We start from the raw sequence: 16,116 nt of genomic DNA, 5'->3' as shown, positions 1-16,116 counted from the left end.
TGGGTTGCTGTCCTGTGCATTGAAGGATGTTTAGCAGCATCCCCGCCCTCTCCCCACTAGGTGCCATTGTAACAGTCAAAAACATCTCCCGACATTGCCAAATGTCCTCCAAGGGGCAAAATCACCCCAGTTGAGAAATGCTGCTTTAACTTGCAAGTTCAAGCCCTAAGCCTGAAACCCGAGTATTTTCTTCCTGGCTGAAACTTGGAAAGAAAGGAAACTTGAAAGTAAATAGTGGATGAGCTCTCTTCCTCACAAAACCCAGAACACTGGCAGCCTTCATTGTAAGGGCTTGCACGCTTCTGAATCAGGTAGATGGCCAAACTCAAATGCTTAGCAATTTCCTCACCTGCCAGTTATCGAATGGCATTACCCAGAAAAGAGAATCAAGCACAGGTCATCAGGTAAATGCGATCCCTTTATTTTGAGGGAAGGAGAATTGAGGAATAAGAGCATTATTTCTGTGTAGATACCCAGCAGTGGGACCCCAGGAACCTCATTTGATAGGCCTGAAACCTGAACGGGAAAGGGAAGGTATCTCAGGACCTGGGTAGCTTTGTTAAAGTTTTCAAATGCGTAATGGGAATAATATCTATGTAAATGAGGCAATAAACGTATGTGTCTGGGTTGCTGAACAAGGGTGCCGGGACAGGCAGAGCACAAGGGATTTTTAGGGCGAAGCTATTGGATATGATACTACAATGCTGGATGCATTATGCATTTGTCAAATCTCACGGAGTTATACAGCCGAAGAGTAAACCCTGATGGAAACTATGCATGTCAGCTAACAATAACATATCAAGATTGGTTCTCCAGTTGTGACAAATGTTCCATGCCAAGGTAAGATGTTAATAATAGGGGAGAGTGGCTGGGGTGGGGGGATTCCCAATAGATGGGAGGTCTCTATACTTTCTGCTCAGTTTTTCTATAAATAGAAAACTGCTCTAAACATAAATTCTATGAACTATTTTGATAAGTGTGTATCTGGAAAAGTAGGGGTCAGAGAAAGAGAGGAATCATCTCTGTAAATAATTGTAATGTAACATACCCTTCCTGTGTTAAGTAATGCAAAATCAAAATAAGAAGATTTTTTCGTCGTGCTTCTGTCCTCATCTCGCACTGTGAACAAAAAGGAAAATTTAAATGAGATGACAATCAGATAGAAGACTCTTTTTATAGCAATAAACCCTTGAAGGGAAATGTAACCTGTCAAAACCAAAACCTTTAAGCATGACTTAAAGGCTGGAAGGCAGTTTGACGTCTCTAAGAATATATAAAGTTATTTTCCATTGTCTTCTTCTTAGAGCTGCCTTCTCATTTGTAAACTGAAGGTACGATGATTTAAATTAGAATTGCGCTTTGCTAGTCAACTTCTACGGCCCAGCTAATTGGCATTTTATTGCTCCTAACTGCAAAGAAGCGGATATATACACTTCTATTTGGGCCAGGTTAAGGAAAGTGACGGTAAAGAGAAACTCATGAGCTAGAAATCAGCTCTGACATCACAGGTATTCACCTGCTACGACATCTTCACTTCACTCAGAGACCCACCTAGTCCCAGCACAAATGTGGTGACGAATTCCAGTAAGCCATTCAGCAGGTGACAACACAGCCAAACATTCAGAATATCCACTAAGAGGGGTGCCTGGGTGGCTCAGTCGGTTAAGCGACTGCCTTCGGCTCAGGTCATGATCCTGGAGTCCCGGGATCGAGTCCCACATCGGGCTCCCTGCTCGGCGGGGAGTCTGCTTCTCCCTCTGACCCTCTTCCCTCTCGTGCTCTCTCTCTCTCATTCTCTCTCTCTCAAATAAATAAATAAAAAATCTTTAAAAAAAAAAAAAAAGAATATCCACTAAGAGTAACAGAGGCCAGAAAAGGGAAATTCCTGCGTAATAATGTCCTTATTCAAACTGGATGCATCTGTACATTTATTCAATAGCGTTCATGTGCTACATTTAGTTACCTGATATCTCAAATTCCCCTGAAATGTATTCATAAAATACCTACTTTCAGTAATACCTCCCTGACTTGAGAATAGCTTACCTAACATCTTTAAGAATACAGGTAAGAACTGGATAAAAGCAAAAAAGGCCCCTGAGTGGCCCAAATCGTATCGTAAAATCTGTGCGCAAACACTCACGCTCACGACACATAGAAAAACTTCTCGTTCATCCAGGGCTTTCTAAAAATGAATGTAATGAAATTAAAGTGGGCATACAGCTCTTTAAAATTCAAACAGTACCATAAATTATTTTTCTTCTTACATTGCTTTTTTGGTGTGCTGAAACATACATAACATAAAATGTAGCATTTCAACTATGTATATGTATAGTTGAGTGGCATTAAGCACATTTATACTGTTGTGTCACCATCCGTCTTCAGAGCTTTTTTTTCTCTCTCCCAACTAAAACTCTGTATTCATTAAACAATAATGCCCTCCCCCCACCCCCTAAGCCCTAGCGACCACCATTTTATTTCCCATCTCTATGATTTGGCCTATACCAGGTCCCTCATGGAAGTGGACTCATTCAGTATTTGACCTTTGGTGTCTAGCTTATTTCACTCAGCATGATGTCATCAAGGTCCATCCATGTTGTAGTATGTGTCCAATTTTTTTCCTTTTTTAAGGCTGAATACTAGTACTATACATTTTTAAAGAAAAACAATAGTCTCTGCCCCACTCCACTACCCCACCCCCACCCACTCCCTATATGCAACAACCTTAATTACTTTAGCTGTTTCTTCTCATACTTACCTCCACATTTCTAAGTATATCAGTGTTCCACGATACATGAATATTCGGCATTAACTAGTCCCATCCTGTTAAGGTAGATGAGAACCAAGCTGCCATCCAGCTTCTCACCCTCCCCTCCCCTTACAGTGATACCAAGATTCGGTTGTTCTATTATTGTAACCATGTAAACAATGTTCACTGCTGAATCAGAAAGTACTTTTCCATTTCTGTACATTATTTTTCTTGGAATGAATAATTGCCTCATTTTTTTTTTAGCTTGGTTACTTTTCTGTATACCTATTGCTAATTTTGAAACACGAGCACACCTCTAAAGGCCCCTCATCACTTTCCTCACCATCAAATACATCAGATAATGTGTCATTTACACTCCCCCTGACCCATGCCCCCAAGGCTCCCCTTCAATGCAAGAGAATTGTCTCAGAATTTGTGACAGGGAAGAAAGCTTAGGATTGCTCTGTGGAACTTCTGTTGCTTTAGCGTGTGTGTGTGTATATGTGTTGGGTCCCAGTCTAAGATATCTTACAGTTGGTCACAGTCACAGTTTGAAAGCTGCTACACAAAATGACACTATCCTGATATTAAGATGTTTAACACTGGCAGTGTTTGCTCATCTTTCTGAAGATGTTGACACAACGATTCTTGATAAAGACTGAAACCTTTTGAATTTACCGTAGTTAATAACTTTGACTTTGGTAGTCAAAACCTACCCTCCCTCCCCCGCCTTTTTTGGGGGGAATTTGATTTGCCTTGCCTCTAGTGCCATCTAGTGTATTAGGAGGAGAAGCACTTCATGAAATCCAGGTTAGTTCCAAATTATTCTCATAATAAAGATGACAATCATCACAAAACTCAGTCCAAACCAAGTTTGCAAAATAAAAATATAACCACCTGTTAAATAAGCAGTAATAAAAGTGATAGGCTGTGTTTCTAAATATACAAATTCTCAAGTTCATGCTTGGGGTTTTGACTCAGAATTTTAAGAGTCTAGAAGGTACTGGGAGATCATTGAATCTCAGGAACCCAAGATCCAGATAAATGAGGAATTTGCTCAAAAGCCTGCAGAGTTGAGATCAGAATCCAGTGCTCTTCCCCTCATCACTTCCTCCCCTGCATTCACCCCTTCCTCATCAATTCCGCTCCACCCCTACACATTAACCACAGACTAAAGAGAAGCTATTTTAACTTGCCAAAATCCGTGTGCCAAATTTGCTAAAATCAAACAATTGTGGCTAACAGATAGTCTTTCTTAGCTGACCTCACGTAGTAACACAAGAATGGTGTCCCTTACAAGAGCCATGAGAGCCATGTCCATTCTCAGAGGGACTTCCCTGGACACTGACTAGTGCCATTTCCAATTGGACAGTGTTTTGCAAACTGGGGGGTGCTGTGCCCATAGCAGGGTCAGTGATCGGTGGGTGCTCAACAGCTGTTAGTTGCTTTGTTCATGTATTTCAGAGTCTCTCCATCCTTCACACTGGAAGCATGCACTTCTTCCTAATCTAAACAGGCACAGATGCACAAGTTCTCTTATGAGTAGGATGCTGAGAAAAATTAGCTAAGGAGTGTTTTGTTTGTGCTCCCTAGGACCGCACACACTGCACTGGGTTTGGCTGATAGCTCGGAATTTCCTGAAGATGAGAGTCTGGGTAAAGCCAGAAAACTTATTAGGGGAACAGAAAAAGATCTTCGGAGAGATGTTTGTTGTTTTTGGGTTTTGTGTTTTTTTTTTTTTTTTTTACAGATTTTTTATTTATATGTCAGAGCACAAGCAGGGGGACCAGCAGGCAGGGACTCGATCCCAGGACCCTGGGATCATGACCTGAGCTGAAAGCAGACGCTTAACTGACTGAGCCACCCAGGCGCCCCGGGAGAGAGGTTTTTAAAAGGGAATGGGGTGGGGGGGGGCACCTGGCTGGTTCAGTGGGTGGAGTGTGCGACTCTTGATCTCGGGGTCGTGAGTTCAAGCCTCACATTAGGCATAGAGCTCACTAAAAAATAAAGAAAAAAGAAGAAAAGAAAAAGTGTTGGGAGGGCGCAGAGGAGGATGGAGGAATGAGGATGGGTAACAGTTAAGGGGCACAATTTCTTTTTGGGCCTGAAAATGTTCTGAAGTTACAGTGGTGATGGTTGTATCTCTCCACAAATATGCTTCGGGTGAGTTGCATGGTATGTTAATTATATCTCAAATAAGGCTGTTTTAAAATGCCAGAAACAAATGGGGAGAGGTAGAGAAAAGAAGGTTAAAATGAATGTAAATAATTCGAGTAATTTTTTACCCTGAAATATAAAACAAATGGTCTGACTGAAAATGGAAATCATTTCACGCAACATTTTGGAGTGCTTCAAAATGGAAATGGTGGGGAGAAAGAGCTGCTTATCGTCCACACCCCCATGAGAGCCTGCTCACCAGCCTGATGGCAGTGCTTGGTCCCATTGTGGGCTTGGCTGCCTCCGGCACTCCTTTATGTGCTTGATGACTCGGCTGTAACGAGCAGCTCAGTCTGCGTGAGTCCAGGTGAGACATACCAGGAAGAAAAGAAAACGCAAAACCATCCAGAAGGCTTTCATTCCCCTTTACTGTAGACTTCTTTTTTTTTTTTTTTTTTTTGGTTTTGTCATCATTGGCCATGCACATAAAAGTTGAGGAAGGCACCTTAAGTATTGTTAATATTTCTTCAGTTCATTGGACAAAAATAAGCTTCTTTCAGTAAGATTCTCCAATTTTTTTAAATGCAGAAATCTTAATGTTATCCAGATAATACCCAGGCTTGGCAAGGTATGAAAAGACATGCACTCAGACATGACTTGTGGACATGTAAACTAGTACAACCCTTTTATAGAGCAAATTGGCAAAATCTATCAAAATGAAAAATGCACGTACTTGTTGACCCAGCAATTCCACTCCCAGCGATTTACACTATAGAAGATCAATTATACTATATTATAGAAATGGTCCATGTATGCACGATGATTAATGTTCAAGGATGTTTAATACAGCATTATTTGTATTCGCAAAAAAATAGAAACAGGCTATTAATGTCCATTAGTGGTTAAATAAGTCACGGCACGAGCTCATGGTGGAATGCAATGCGCCAGTCAGAGGAATGAGGTGGGTCTTTATACACTGATGAGGATTCTGAAGACATCGCGTCTTCTCTCCACCCCCACTCACTGCCCACCCCAAATACTGTGTTACTCAGGTGGTGTATTTTTCTTTAAAATACAAGCTTGAATTAAATTTAACAAAGAAAAACTTCAAATAGTACAGTTTAAAAAGACAAGATTCTCTCTTCATGCTATCCACTATTTTTAATTTCTCATGTAATGGTTCAGAAAGGAATTATGAATATATCAACATACGTATGCGCAACTTTTTAAAAATTTACAAAAATGGAATAATTTTGTTTATACTGTTGGGCATCTTGCTTTTCCCTCACTTAATGATATGTCTTAAAAATCTTTCTATTCCAGCATATGTAGATCTACCTAATTCTAAGATCTGTTGTAAAGTGAAAAGTCACAGAAATACACAGCCACAATCTTCCACTCATAGAAAAAGTAAGGAATAAAAACCCAGGTATGTAATTACCTCTGGGTAGAGGAAGGAGCTGGGGGCACAGCAATTTAAGGGTCAATCCCTATACTTTTGAATTGTTTAAATGTAATGTTGGTAAGTAAGAAGCAAACAAAACTTCAGCTTGGGCTCAACTGTTCACAGATCAGAAAATTTCTAGGCCAAGGGATTACACCTACCACCTCTGACATCCAGGTTCTCTGCCCCAGCCTTGGGGGGTATGGGGTACAGGGCAGCGTTCTCATTCACTGGAAGGGAAAGATCCGTACACAGGCACCTGAAGGTACCTCCTCCACACCACACGTCCCAGTCCCGTGACCCTAGACCCCACCTCACCTCACTTCGCATGCACAGATGCAGAGAAACCTAGGAGTGCTATTGTCTGCCATCCATAGCTAGCAGCTTGGGTCTCACAGCCACCCCAACTAAACTTGAGCTGGAGGGTCTGTCAGAATTATCTCCCTCAGACTCCTGTTAGAATCCTGGGAGTGCCACCTAAACAGCGAACCACTGACCTGGGGAACTCACAGTAGAGCAGGATAAACAGGAAGGCAAAACTCTCATTCTTAGGATGGAGGCACCTCTGGATCCTAGGCTGATCTGGGCAATGTTGACCATATTCTTCAAAGAATAGCTTGTCTAGGGGTTTGATTACATTCCTGGAAAATGGTAGCTGTCCCAACTCCAGTCAAGAGTATATCTAGTGGTTTTTGGCTGGAATCGCCAAGTTTGGCAAATAGTCCTGATGTGTAGGGCAGACAATGGGGATTGAGGGACACCCTTTGGTTCAGTGACTTAGAATTCTGTTTGGTAATGAAGATGCTTCAAAAAGGGCTTTCTTACTAAGCACACGGCAAAACAGCTTGTACTTGGGAGGTTCCCGGCCTTGAAATGATAATTCAGCTTTTTATTTGAAACGAGTTTGATGGGAATTCAGAATTTAGTAAGAATAGAAAAAAGATATAAGAAAATACTATTCAAATATCTAATACTAAATATTTAAGACGTGCTATTACTTGAAACACAGACTGTGGTCTCATGAATTTGTTAAGAGTGTAAAGTTTTCCAGATCTGTAACATCTTTATACTCATGTCAATCTAGATGAGCATAGGAAGTTGTCTTCTGAATTAAAAAACTAAGAATGGGCCACCAACACATGGACAATTTAAACTGTAAAAGATGGTGTGCCCCTGAAATGGACACAATTAGATGCTCAATTAATTTCTGTCTACCAAAGAAAGGAGGTCCAGAAGCGAACATCTAACTGCAGTATCTCGTTTGTCTCTGCTTCAGTGACCTGGCTGTTTTCTTCTTCCTTCATTTCCTTTGTGAGCAATTGTGCAACAAAAATGCCTCCATTATCAGATTCAAAATTGAATCCTATGAGACTGTAGCCTGAGGAAAAGGAAGCACTGAATATCATCCCTAGTTTTAGACCCAGAAGATATTTAGGAAATGTTACTGTATATACACCACATGCAACATTAGTGCTTTTAATTTCTTTTTTACGGGTGCAATAGAGATTAATTTGCATGAGCTCGTTTCAATTTCTGTAATAAGATCCAAATTTTGCATTAAGCTTTCCATCTCAAAAACAAACAGTTAAAAAGGACACATTTCTTCTTTCAAATGTTTTTATTATAGTTCTATTTTACAGTCCCTGCATCTAATATTCACTTAAAAGCTTGAATATATACCCATAGGTTCTGATTTGTTTTTTGTTTGTTTCCTGATTATCTCCTGTTTCTACCAGGAAACTTCCTAAGTTTCAAATGCTGTACGACTTGACAAAGCACTAGAACTACCAAAAAAGGGTCTACAGATCCAGGAAAGGCCTTTATTGTTTCTAATATGAAGTCAGAACTGATCAACTATGCTCAAGAACAGTGTTCCATGAGAGGAGGCATTTGTTGTTAATCCTGAGTATGAACTGGTTATGGAATTTGGGATTTCAGAGAAGTATAAAGTCTTCTGAAACAGGAGATGTTCCATACCACCCCATTGTTATTCAACTCTGAACTAGGTTATGGAATTACGATATTTGTGTTTTTTTCAAAAGCTCATGCTGACACAGGCTCCTTTCTGTTTATCACAGAGCGGCACGGTAGGGAGATCAGACTGCTGTCACAGGCACTATCGGTCCCCTGATGTATACAATGTGAAGTTCTCAGTATCGCCTTTGAGGTAAATAAAGGATTTAACTGAAATCATCAAATCTTTAGAGCCAACTTCTCATTCACCGGAGATAGAGCAGCAGATGAGACCTCAAGGAAGCAATCAGACAAATCTGGAAGGGGAGATGTTCTAGAGAACAATTCTCGTGGTTTCTTGAACAAGTCGGTGTTGTTAAAAAATATAATAACAATAGAGAAGGTAGGGGGTGAGGGAAGATGTGTTGATTCAAAGAGACATGAGAGATGCAACAACCAGATATGATGCATGATCCAGGTTAGAGAACCAGCTGGTTAAAGAACACTATTTAATATGATTTCATTTTGGTAAAGCATGTGTGTGTGTGCATGTATCTGTATATACACACATAGAAAAGGATTTGGAAGAGTGTCTATCCATATACTCACCTTTGGTTAACACCTTAGTGTATCTGGGTTGTGGGAATGTGCTGTTTTTATTTTATTTATTCTCTTCGTTACCTATCATTTCTTTAAACTTGATTTGTGATTGCGGAAGCGTTCATGTGATATTAGAACTGCCAATTGATGCTACTGAGAATATCAAAAACTAATAACTGCAAGAATTCTTAAATCTAATACATTCTAAGACTTGAGATATCTTTAAAACCTAGAATAATGGGGGAAATATAGGCTACTATATAAACAAACTATGTAAATAATGTTAAGACAACTGGAAAGAATTGAGGGTAAAGTTGATAATAATACCTCACAATGTATACTTCTAGAATTCTTCAACAAATTAAAAAATTTAAATATAAAAAAATAAAGGAAGAGCAACCATGGAACTTTCTTGATCGGAGCAAGAGTTCTGGCCAGATGCATTGCTGGAGATCTGACTAGGACCTAATCAGTTCTGATCTAATCAAAGGAGCTGTAATTAAAGCTGCCATCTTAAGTTAAGACTAGTAAGTGATTACTATTAGTGGTAATAATAGTAATAATAAAATGTAGTCCTTCTAAGAGAAGGGTAAGTGCCTTCAAGGATAATTGGGTCGGAGGGGGGTGCTTAGGCTGATTTGACTCAGGCCCTACTGTGGATGTTCAGGTGGTCACAACAAATGGCTACTCATTCATTCAAGAATTTATTTGATGCCTGTCATACACTGCTTTGGAGGCAAGCCAAATGTCGGGACTATTACCGTCCTCACGGGGCTAAACTGTTCGACTTTAGACTAATCCTTCCTGTCTTTAGGCTTCAATTCCTCCACCTATTCAGAGGTGAGTGCTCACCCTAGACCCAAGCTACTTAGATTCAGATTCCAGCTTCACCTCTTTCTGTGATGTGACCACATGCAAGTTAATTTGATCTCCCTAAGCCTCAGTTTCCTCATCCATAAAATGGGGGAAATATAACTCGTTTCGTTGGGTTAAGTTGAGGTTAAAATTAAGATGGTCAACAGCAGGCGCAGGGTACTAGGGTGGTCACTGCTGATTGGTTCCTGCTAATTCTCAGGACCGGAGCGGGCGGGGCGGCCCAGGGACCACCCACAGGAGCTCATTTCATTGGGGCGCGCGCTGGTCACAGCCCCCAAGGGGAGGGTGGGTGGGATACCTATGAGGCCAGGATCTGGCGAGGGGGCTTCCTTCCGTCGTGGGCTGCAGCCGCAGTGGCTCCGCACCCCGAGGAGCTAGAAGCCAGGGTGTCGGGTGCCCCCAGACTGCAGACCCAGCTCCCCCCGGGAGCACCAGTCCGGGCCAGGCCTGCACCCAGCCAGAGGCGCGACGCAAGCCTGGCTCAGGGCAATGGCAGCGAGGTCGGGGCACCCAGCTGTGCGGGAGCCTGCCCACCAGCCTCCACCCAAAGAAGCTGCGGCAAGATTTGAAGAGCCAGTCCGCCTGGCCGCTCTCTAGCCATGCTCGCGGAGACCCGAGGGGCAGGACAGTCACTCACCTGCACAAACACCAGCACATCCGCAGCCCTGCCGGGGCCGTGGCCCATGGGAAGAAGTTGACTCCCATGGATCAGACGCTGAGCCCTACCTGGAGAAGAGGACTCCCCAAGGCACCCTGGAACCGCTCTTCAGGAGGCCGCAATGGAGGGACACCACCCACACCCCTGAAAGCGTCCAGCGGCCGATCGGACTGCCCTGAGCACAGACCGAAAAAAACACAGGAAAGCCTCCGAGCTTGACAGGCCCCACCCAGTGTCCCACATCGTGAGAGGAGACAAGGAAGAACCACAGACTTGCTCCAGTTTAGTCCTCAGAGCAGGAATCTTCTGGTTACTCCCCAGGAGCTGTCTGGGGACAGGCACAGATGCCCCACAGGCCCACGGTTGCATGCCAGAGGCCTGGAGAAGGCCACTCTGCTGCCTCTCAGTACAGAAGGGGCCTCAGGCAAGAAGGACACCTGGGTGGCCCCAAGGGGAAGGGGCTGTGAGTCAAAGCAAGGGGCACCAATCTTCCTAAAGGGACAAACTCCTGGTGGGTACCAAGGGACGTCAGAAGTCCAAGGCTTTGATCAGCCAGAAATCAAACCAGGTCTTCTCCAGAGAGGAAAGCCCAAGGCCTCTGTCCTGAGACAACACAAAGAAGACACGGTCTCAGTGAGGGTGTCAAGAAAGAAGGAAAGAGGGCCACTGCATCCCTAAGTTTTCACCTCCATGGGTGGTTGCTTCAGATGCCTTAAAAAGCAAAAGCACGAGGGCGCCTGGGTGGGTCAGTTGGTTAAAAGACTGCCTTCGGCTCAGGTCATGATCCTGGAGTCCCGGGATCGAGTCCCACATCGGGCTCCCTGCTCGGCAGGGAGTCTGCTTCTCCCTCTGACCCTCTTCCCTCTCGTGCTCTCTATCTCTCATTCTCTCTCTCTAATAAATAAATAAAATCTTAAAAAAAAAAAAAAAAAGCAAAAGCACGAGCCTCCCAGAAAATCAAATCAGACAAAAACAAGCCAAGTCAAGACAGCTTAGATGTAGGACAGTGGGCAAGAGGCCTGTTGCCCAGGGTGAAAGAGAAAGTTCTAACAACTCAAGGACTCAGGAAGGGAAGATAAAAACTTCTAATTTGGATAGAAAGTCAGTGGACTCCCTCCCTGACATTGAGGAGGCTGATCTGCATGATGAATTGGAACCAACCACCATGCCTTTGGAGGCATACTATGACTAGCCCCAGAAGAAAAAGGAAAAAGGAAACGACCGTGAAATCTTCAGCTACTGCACTTGGAGAAAAGCGACTTAAAAATGATTCTAAAAGCACTAGTGAAAACTTGGACTCGGGCCAGAGGTTACCTAAGGTGAACAAAAGCAAGTCAGAGAAGCTGTGGCCATCCGGAGCCCCTTTAGCCAAGCTGAAAGAGGTCCCCACTGATGCATTACCAGTGTTGCCAGACCTTCCATTACCCAGAGTACAGGCCAATTACTGACCACTTCTGCCTTTGAGTTGATGTCCTCCTTCCAACCAAAGCAAGAAGCACTGGTTCCCCAGGAAGAGGAAGCCGCTGGATTTCCTGGGTACAGAATGAATTTGAAGATGCAGATGTTTTCTGGTTCCAAGGGTGCCTGTCTGCGCAAAATGACGACCCTGTGCCAACCGTGCATCCAGGTACTTAAAAACAACATCAGTCTTGGAGGTGGGAGGAGTCACGCATTTAGTTCTTGAGCCCATCCATTTTGGAGATTTTATGCCAATCAGCTATATCGCGTAAATATACAATCATGTACTAGTTGAAGAAACATAAATTATGGAAAATTCATTGTCACCAAAACATTAAGAAAGTCCAGAAGAGCATGGGGCATGGTGGGAGTCGTACATGGGATGCCCAAGAGCGGCGGCTACGGAGTACTGACAAACATCGGATCTGTACCTGTCAATAAGCCCAAAGGCTGGCAGGCAAAGCTGACCCTTTTCAGCTGTGTGGCCCAGCCCCCTTCTGATATTCAAAGGAACCAGGAGGAGTTTGAAATAGGGAGGAGCAGCAGATCAAGCCAGCATCATCCCCACCCCCCCACCCCCACCCCCAGGAAGCAGCCAGAGCGACAGTCTGAACCTCTTCTTGGAGAAGCCGGGCTCTGACTGCCTGAGCTCCAGCGGGGCCCCCGCCCAGCAAACTGCCCCAATGATGGCCGAGACAATGAAAGATTTCAGGAAGAGATTCTCTCAACGGTTAACTGAGGACTTGCCCTGGACATGGAATTTGGGGGGAGGAAAACACGGGCAGTGGGCATTAGGGGATGGGACTTCTGAAGGAGACCAGAATCTTTTGCTTTGTGGAAACTTTTGGACTCTGGCTCCTGGACTTTTCAAATGTTGCACCCGTGAGCCTCTGTGCCACGGCCTCCCAGCCTGGAGAATACTCCAGAATGCTGAAGATGGGAAGCCTCGGTTTCACTGAGCATTTTAAGATTGATTATACTTTTGGGGCACCTGGGTGGCTCAGTTGTTAAGCGTCTGCCTTCGGCTCAGGTCATGATCCCAGGGTCCTGGGATGGAGCCTCCTGCTCAGCGGGCTCCCCGCTCCGCGGGAAGCCTGCTTCTCCCTCTCCCACTCCCCCTGCTTGTGTTCCCTCTCTCGCTGTGTCTCTCTGTCAAATAAATAAAATCTTTAAAAATAAATAAAATTAATAAAATTTTAAAAAGATTGATTATACTTTTGTCAAGTCGCCTCTCAGTAAACAATAAGATATCGTTTTAAATAATAAATAGTATCCCCAGATTGTACTTAAAGAAATAAAACTACTTGGCATGGTTTGGTTTTGTTGTTTGTTTGTTTTTAAGATTTTATTTATTTATTTGACAGAGAGAGAGAGAGAGACAACGAGAGAGGGAACACAAGCAGGGGGAGTGGGAGAGGGAGAAGCAGGCCTCCTGCGGAGCGGGGAGCCCGATACGGGACTCGATCCCAGGACCCCGAGATCATGACCTGAGCCGAAGGCAGATGCTTAACTGACTGAGCCACCCAGGTGCCCCTGGTTTGGTTTTGTTTTAATCTCAGAGTAAATAAGGCCTTCTTGGACACAAACCCCAGAAACCATTAATGAAAAAGGCTGATAAATTTAGCTACATAAAAATTTTAGAAATCAAAAACAAGGTCAAAGGAAAACAATCCGGGAAAGATATTTACAATTTTATTAATGTTCAAAAGGCCAAATTCCTTTATATATAATAAGCGCCCACAAATCAACAGGAAAAAGGGACCAACAATTTACTATAAAAATGGGCAAAAGATAGGAAAAGATAGTCCACTAAAGAGGAAACACAAATGAGTCTTAAATGTATGAAAAGATGCTCAATCTTATAAAAATGCAAATCAAAGACATAATGTGATACAAATTTTTACCTATTTGATGAATAAAGTTCAAAAGAACAGCCTGCTGTGTTGGAGCAAATCACCATGCATTATTAGTAGACGTATAAATTGATACAACTTTTACTGAAGCTACTGGGCAAAATGTTGAATGTATACATTCTTCGGTACAGCCATGTCAGTTTTAGGATCAGAGACTGAATATATCAATGGATAGTGGTCAGACCCACATAAGCTCAGGAAGCCAAACCACAGCCTCTGCAACAACCACCCCAGAAAACCAAACCACAGCCTCTACAGCAAGCTGCCCAGGAATCGGAATCACAGCCTCTGTAGTAATTGGCCCAGAATGGTCGGGATTTGGTCAACAACTACCAGCGTCCCGATTTTTGCCCCCAGCTTCCAAATGAGGACCAAGCGGAGAAAGCCAAATATGCTCTCCAAATCAGTCACATAAGGTACCCTGCTTCTAGTTAGCCTGCCTCCAGCAGTCCCAAGTCAACAACCTCCAGTCAGAAAATACCTGAAGCCTTCCTTTTTTTCACTGTCAAGCTTTCCCACTCCCTTGCCTGCCGTTCTCTGCCAAATGCAAGCGATGATACATCTCTTGCTCCAGCAAGTTCTCAATAAAGGGCGTCTGCTCTCATTTGGATGGTTTTCACTGATTTCTTTTTTTTTTAAGATTTTAATTATTTATTTGACAGAGAAAGACACAGCAAGAGAGGGAACACAAGCAGGAGAAGAGGGAGAGGGAGAAGCAGGCTTCCCGTGGAGCAGGGAGCCCGATGCGGGGCCCGATCCCAGGACCCTGGGATCATGACCCAAGCTGAAGGCAGATGCTTAACCGACTGAGCCACCCAGGTGCCCCTGGTTTTCATTTATTTCCATAAGAACTTTATTCTACAGATGCAAGTATGTCAAATATACACACATAAAAACTCTTTAATATAGCAGCTGCACTTATAGGATTTTACCCTACAGACATACCTGTGTGGGGGTGGGGGAACAGTGTATTCATTAATGCACAGACATGACCAAGGCATTTGAAACCACTTTTTCCCAAGTTCATTTACCTGCCTATAACATACTAGTTTGACAACCTGAAGGTGCTATAGGCGCAAAAGTTGGAATCCAGGACCCCGCATAATCGAGCACCCTGATAAAAACCTGTGAAGGACTTATCAGTCCCAGGCATAAGGACAGAGGAGAAGTTAAGCTGCCCAAGCTCAGTCCAAAATCTCAGTCCCTGAAACTGGATTAAGATGTTCCTGGATTAAGGGGCACCTGGGTGGCTCAGTTTGTTAAGCATCTGACTCTTGATCTCAGCTCAGGTCTCAGTCTCAAGGTCGTGAGTTCAAGTCCCACATTGAGCTCCACCGAGTGTGGAGCCTACATTTAAGAAAAAAAAAAAAAAAAAAAAAGCTCCTGGATTGCTAGTACCTCCCCGTCAGGTACAATAATGCCTCTTATTTCCACTTCTATTCAACATTATGTTAGAGGTCTTAACCAGTAAGATTAGGCAAGAAAAACAAATGGCATAAGAATTGAAAAGCATTAACTCTGTATTTCTTTATGGATAATATGATTGCATAGATAAAGAAGTCAAAAGAATCCACAAATAATTCCTAGAATCAATAAAGGAATTTAGCAGTGTTGCTCAAATAAAATCAATATACAAAAATCAATTGTATTTCTACATATCAACAATAAACATAAGATGAAGTTAAAAAAACAAGAAACCATTTACAGTGACATGAAAACCATTTACAATAGTATCAAGGACTAAAAGTATATCTAACAAAAGATGGGCAAAATCTCTAGGCAGAGAACTTCTAAATTGCTACTGAAAAAATGTAAGAAAGTTGGAATAAAAAGGATAGGTATTGATCAGAAGACTCATTATTTTTTGTCAATTCTCCTCAAGTTTATCTTCAGATTCAATTCCATCCCAAAATCCAGCAATCTTTGTGGAATTTGACAAGTTGATTCTAAAATACATAAATATGTGTTGTAACAGTAATCATTTGACAAAAAAAAAAAAAACAGTAAAAGTCTTTGCTTTAATAGATACTCAGGTTGGGCGCCTGGGTGGCTCAGTTGGTTAAGCGACTGCCTTCGGCTCAGGTCATGATCCTGGAGTCCCGGGATCGAGTCCCGCATCGGGCTCCCGGCTCAGCGGGGAGCCTGCTTCTCCCTCTAACCCTCCCCCCTCTCATGTACTCTCTCTCTCTCTCTCTCTCTCTCTCTCATTCTCACTCTCCCAAAATAAAAATAAATAAATCTTTAAAAAAAATAGATACTGAGATTGCACAACTACAGTTATTAGGACAGTGTGGTATTAGCATAGGAAGTA

The 16,116-nt window shown here is 42.9% G+C and overlaps 1 protein-coding gene across 1 annotated transcript in view; it reads right to left on the bottom strand.

Annotated features, from left to right (window-relative positions):
- The window catches only part of KATNAL2 (katanin catalytic subunit A1 like 2), a 67,613-nt gene that overhangs the window by 39,808 nt on the left and 11,689 nt on the right, over positions 1-16,116 (bottom strand). Inside the window, exon 2 of the mRNA XM_027577689.1 lies at positions 1,049-1,119. Coding sequence (XP_027433490.1) covers positions 1,049-1,119 — 71 coding nt within the window. The remainder of the gene's footprint in view (positions 1-1,048; positions 1,120-16,116) is intronic.

Source organism: Zalophus californianus, chromosome 14 (genome assembly GCF_009762305.2).
Source record: "Zalophus californianus isolate mZalCal1 chromosome 14, mZalCal1.pri.v2, whole genome shotgun sequence".
Taxonomy (NCBI): Eukaryota; Metazoa; Chordata; class Mammalia; order Carnivora; family Otariidae; genus Zalophus; species Zalophus californianus.
Note: the sequence above shows the minus strand (reverse complement) of the source record. Positions and strands in the feature narration are given on the sequence as shown.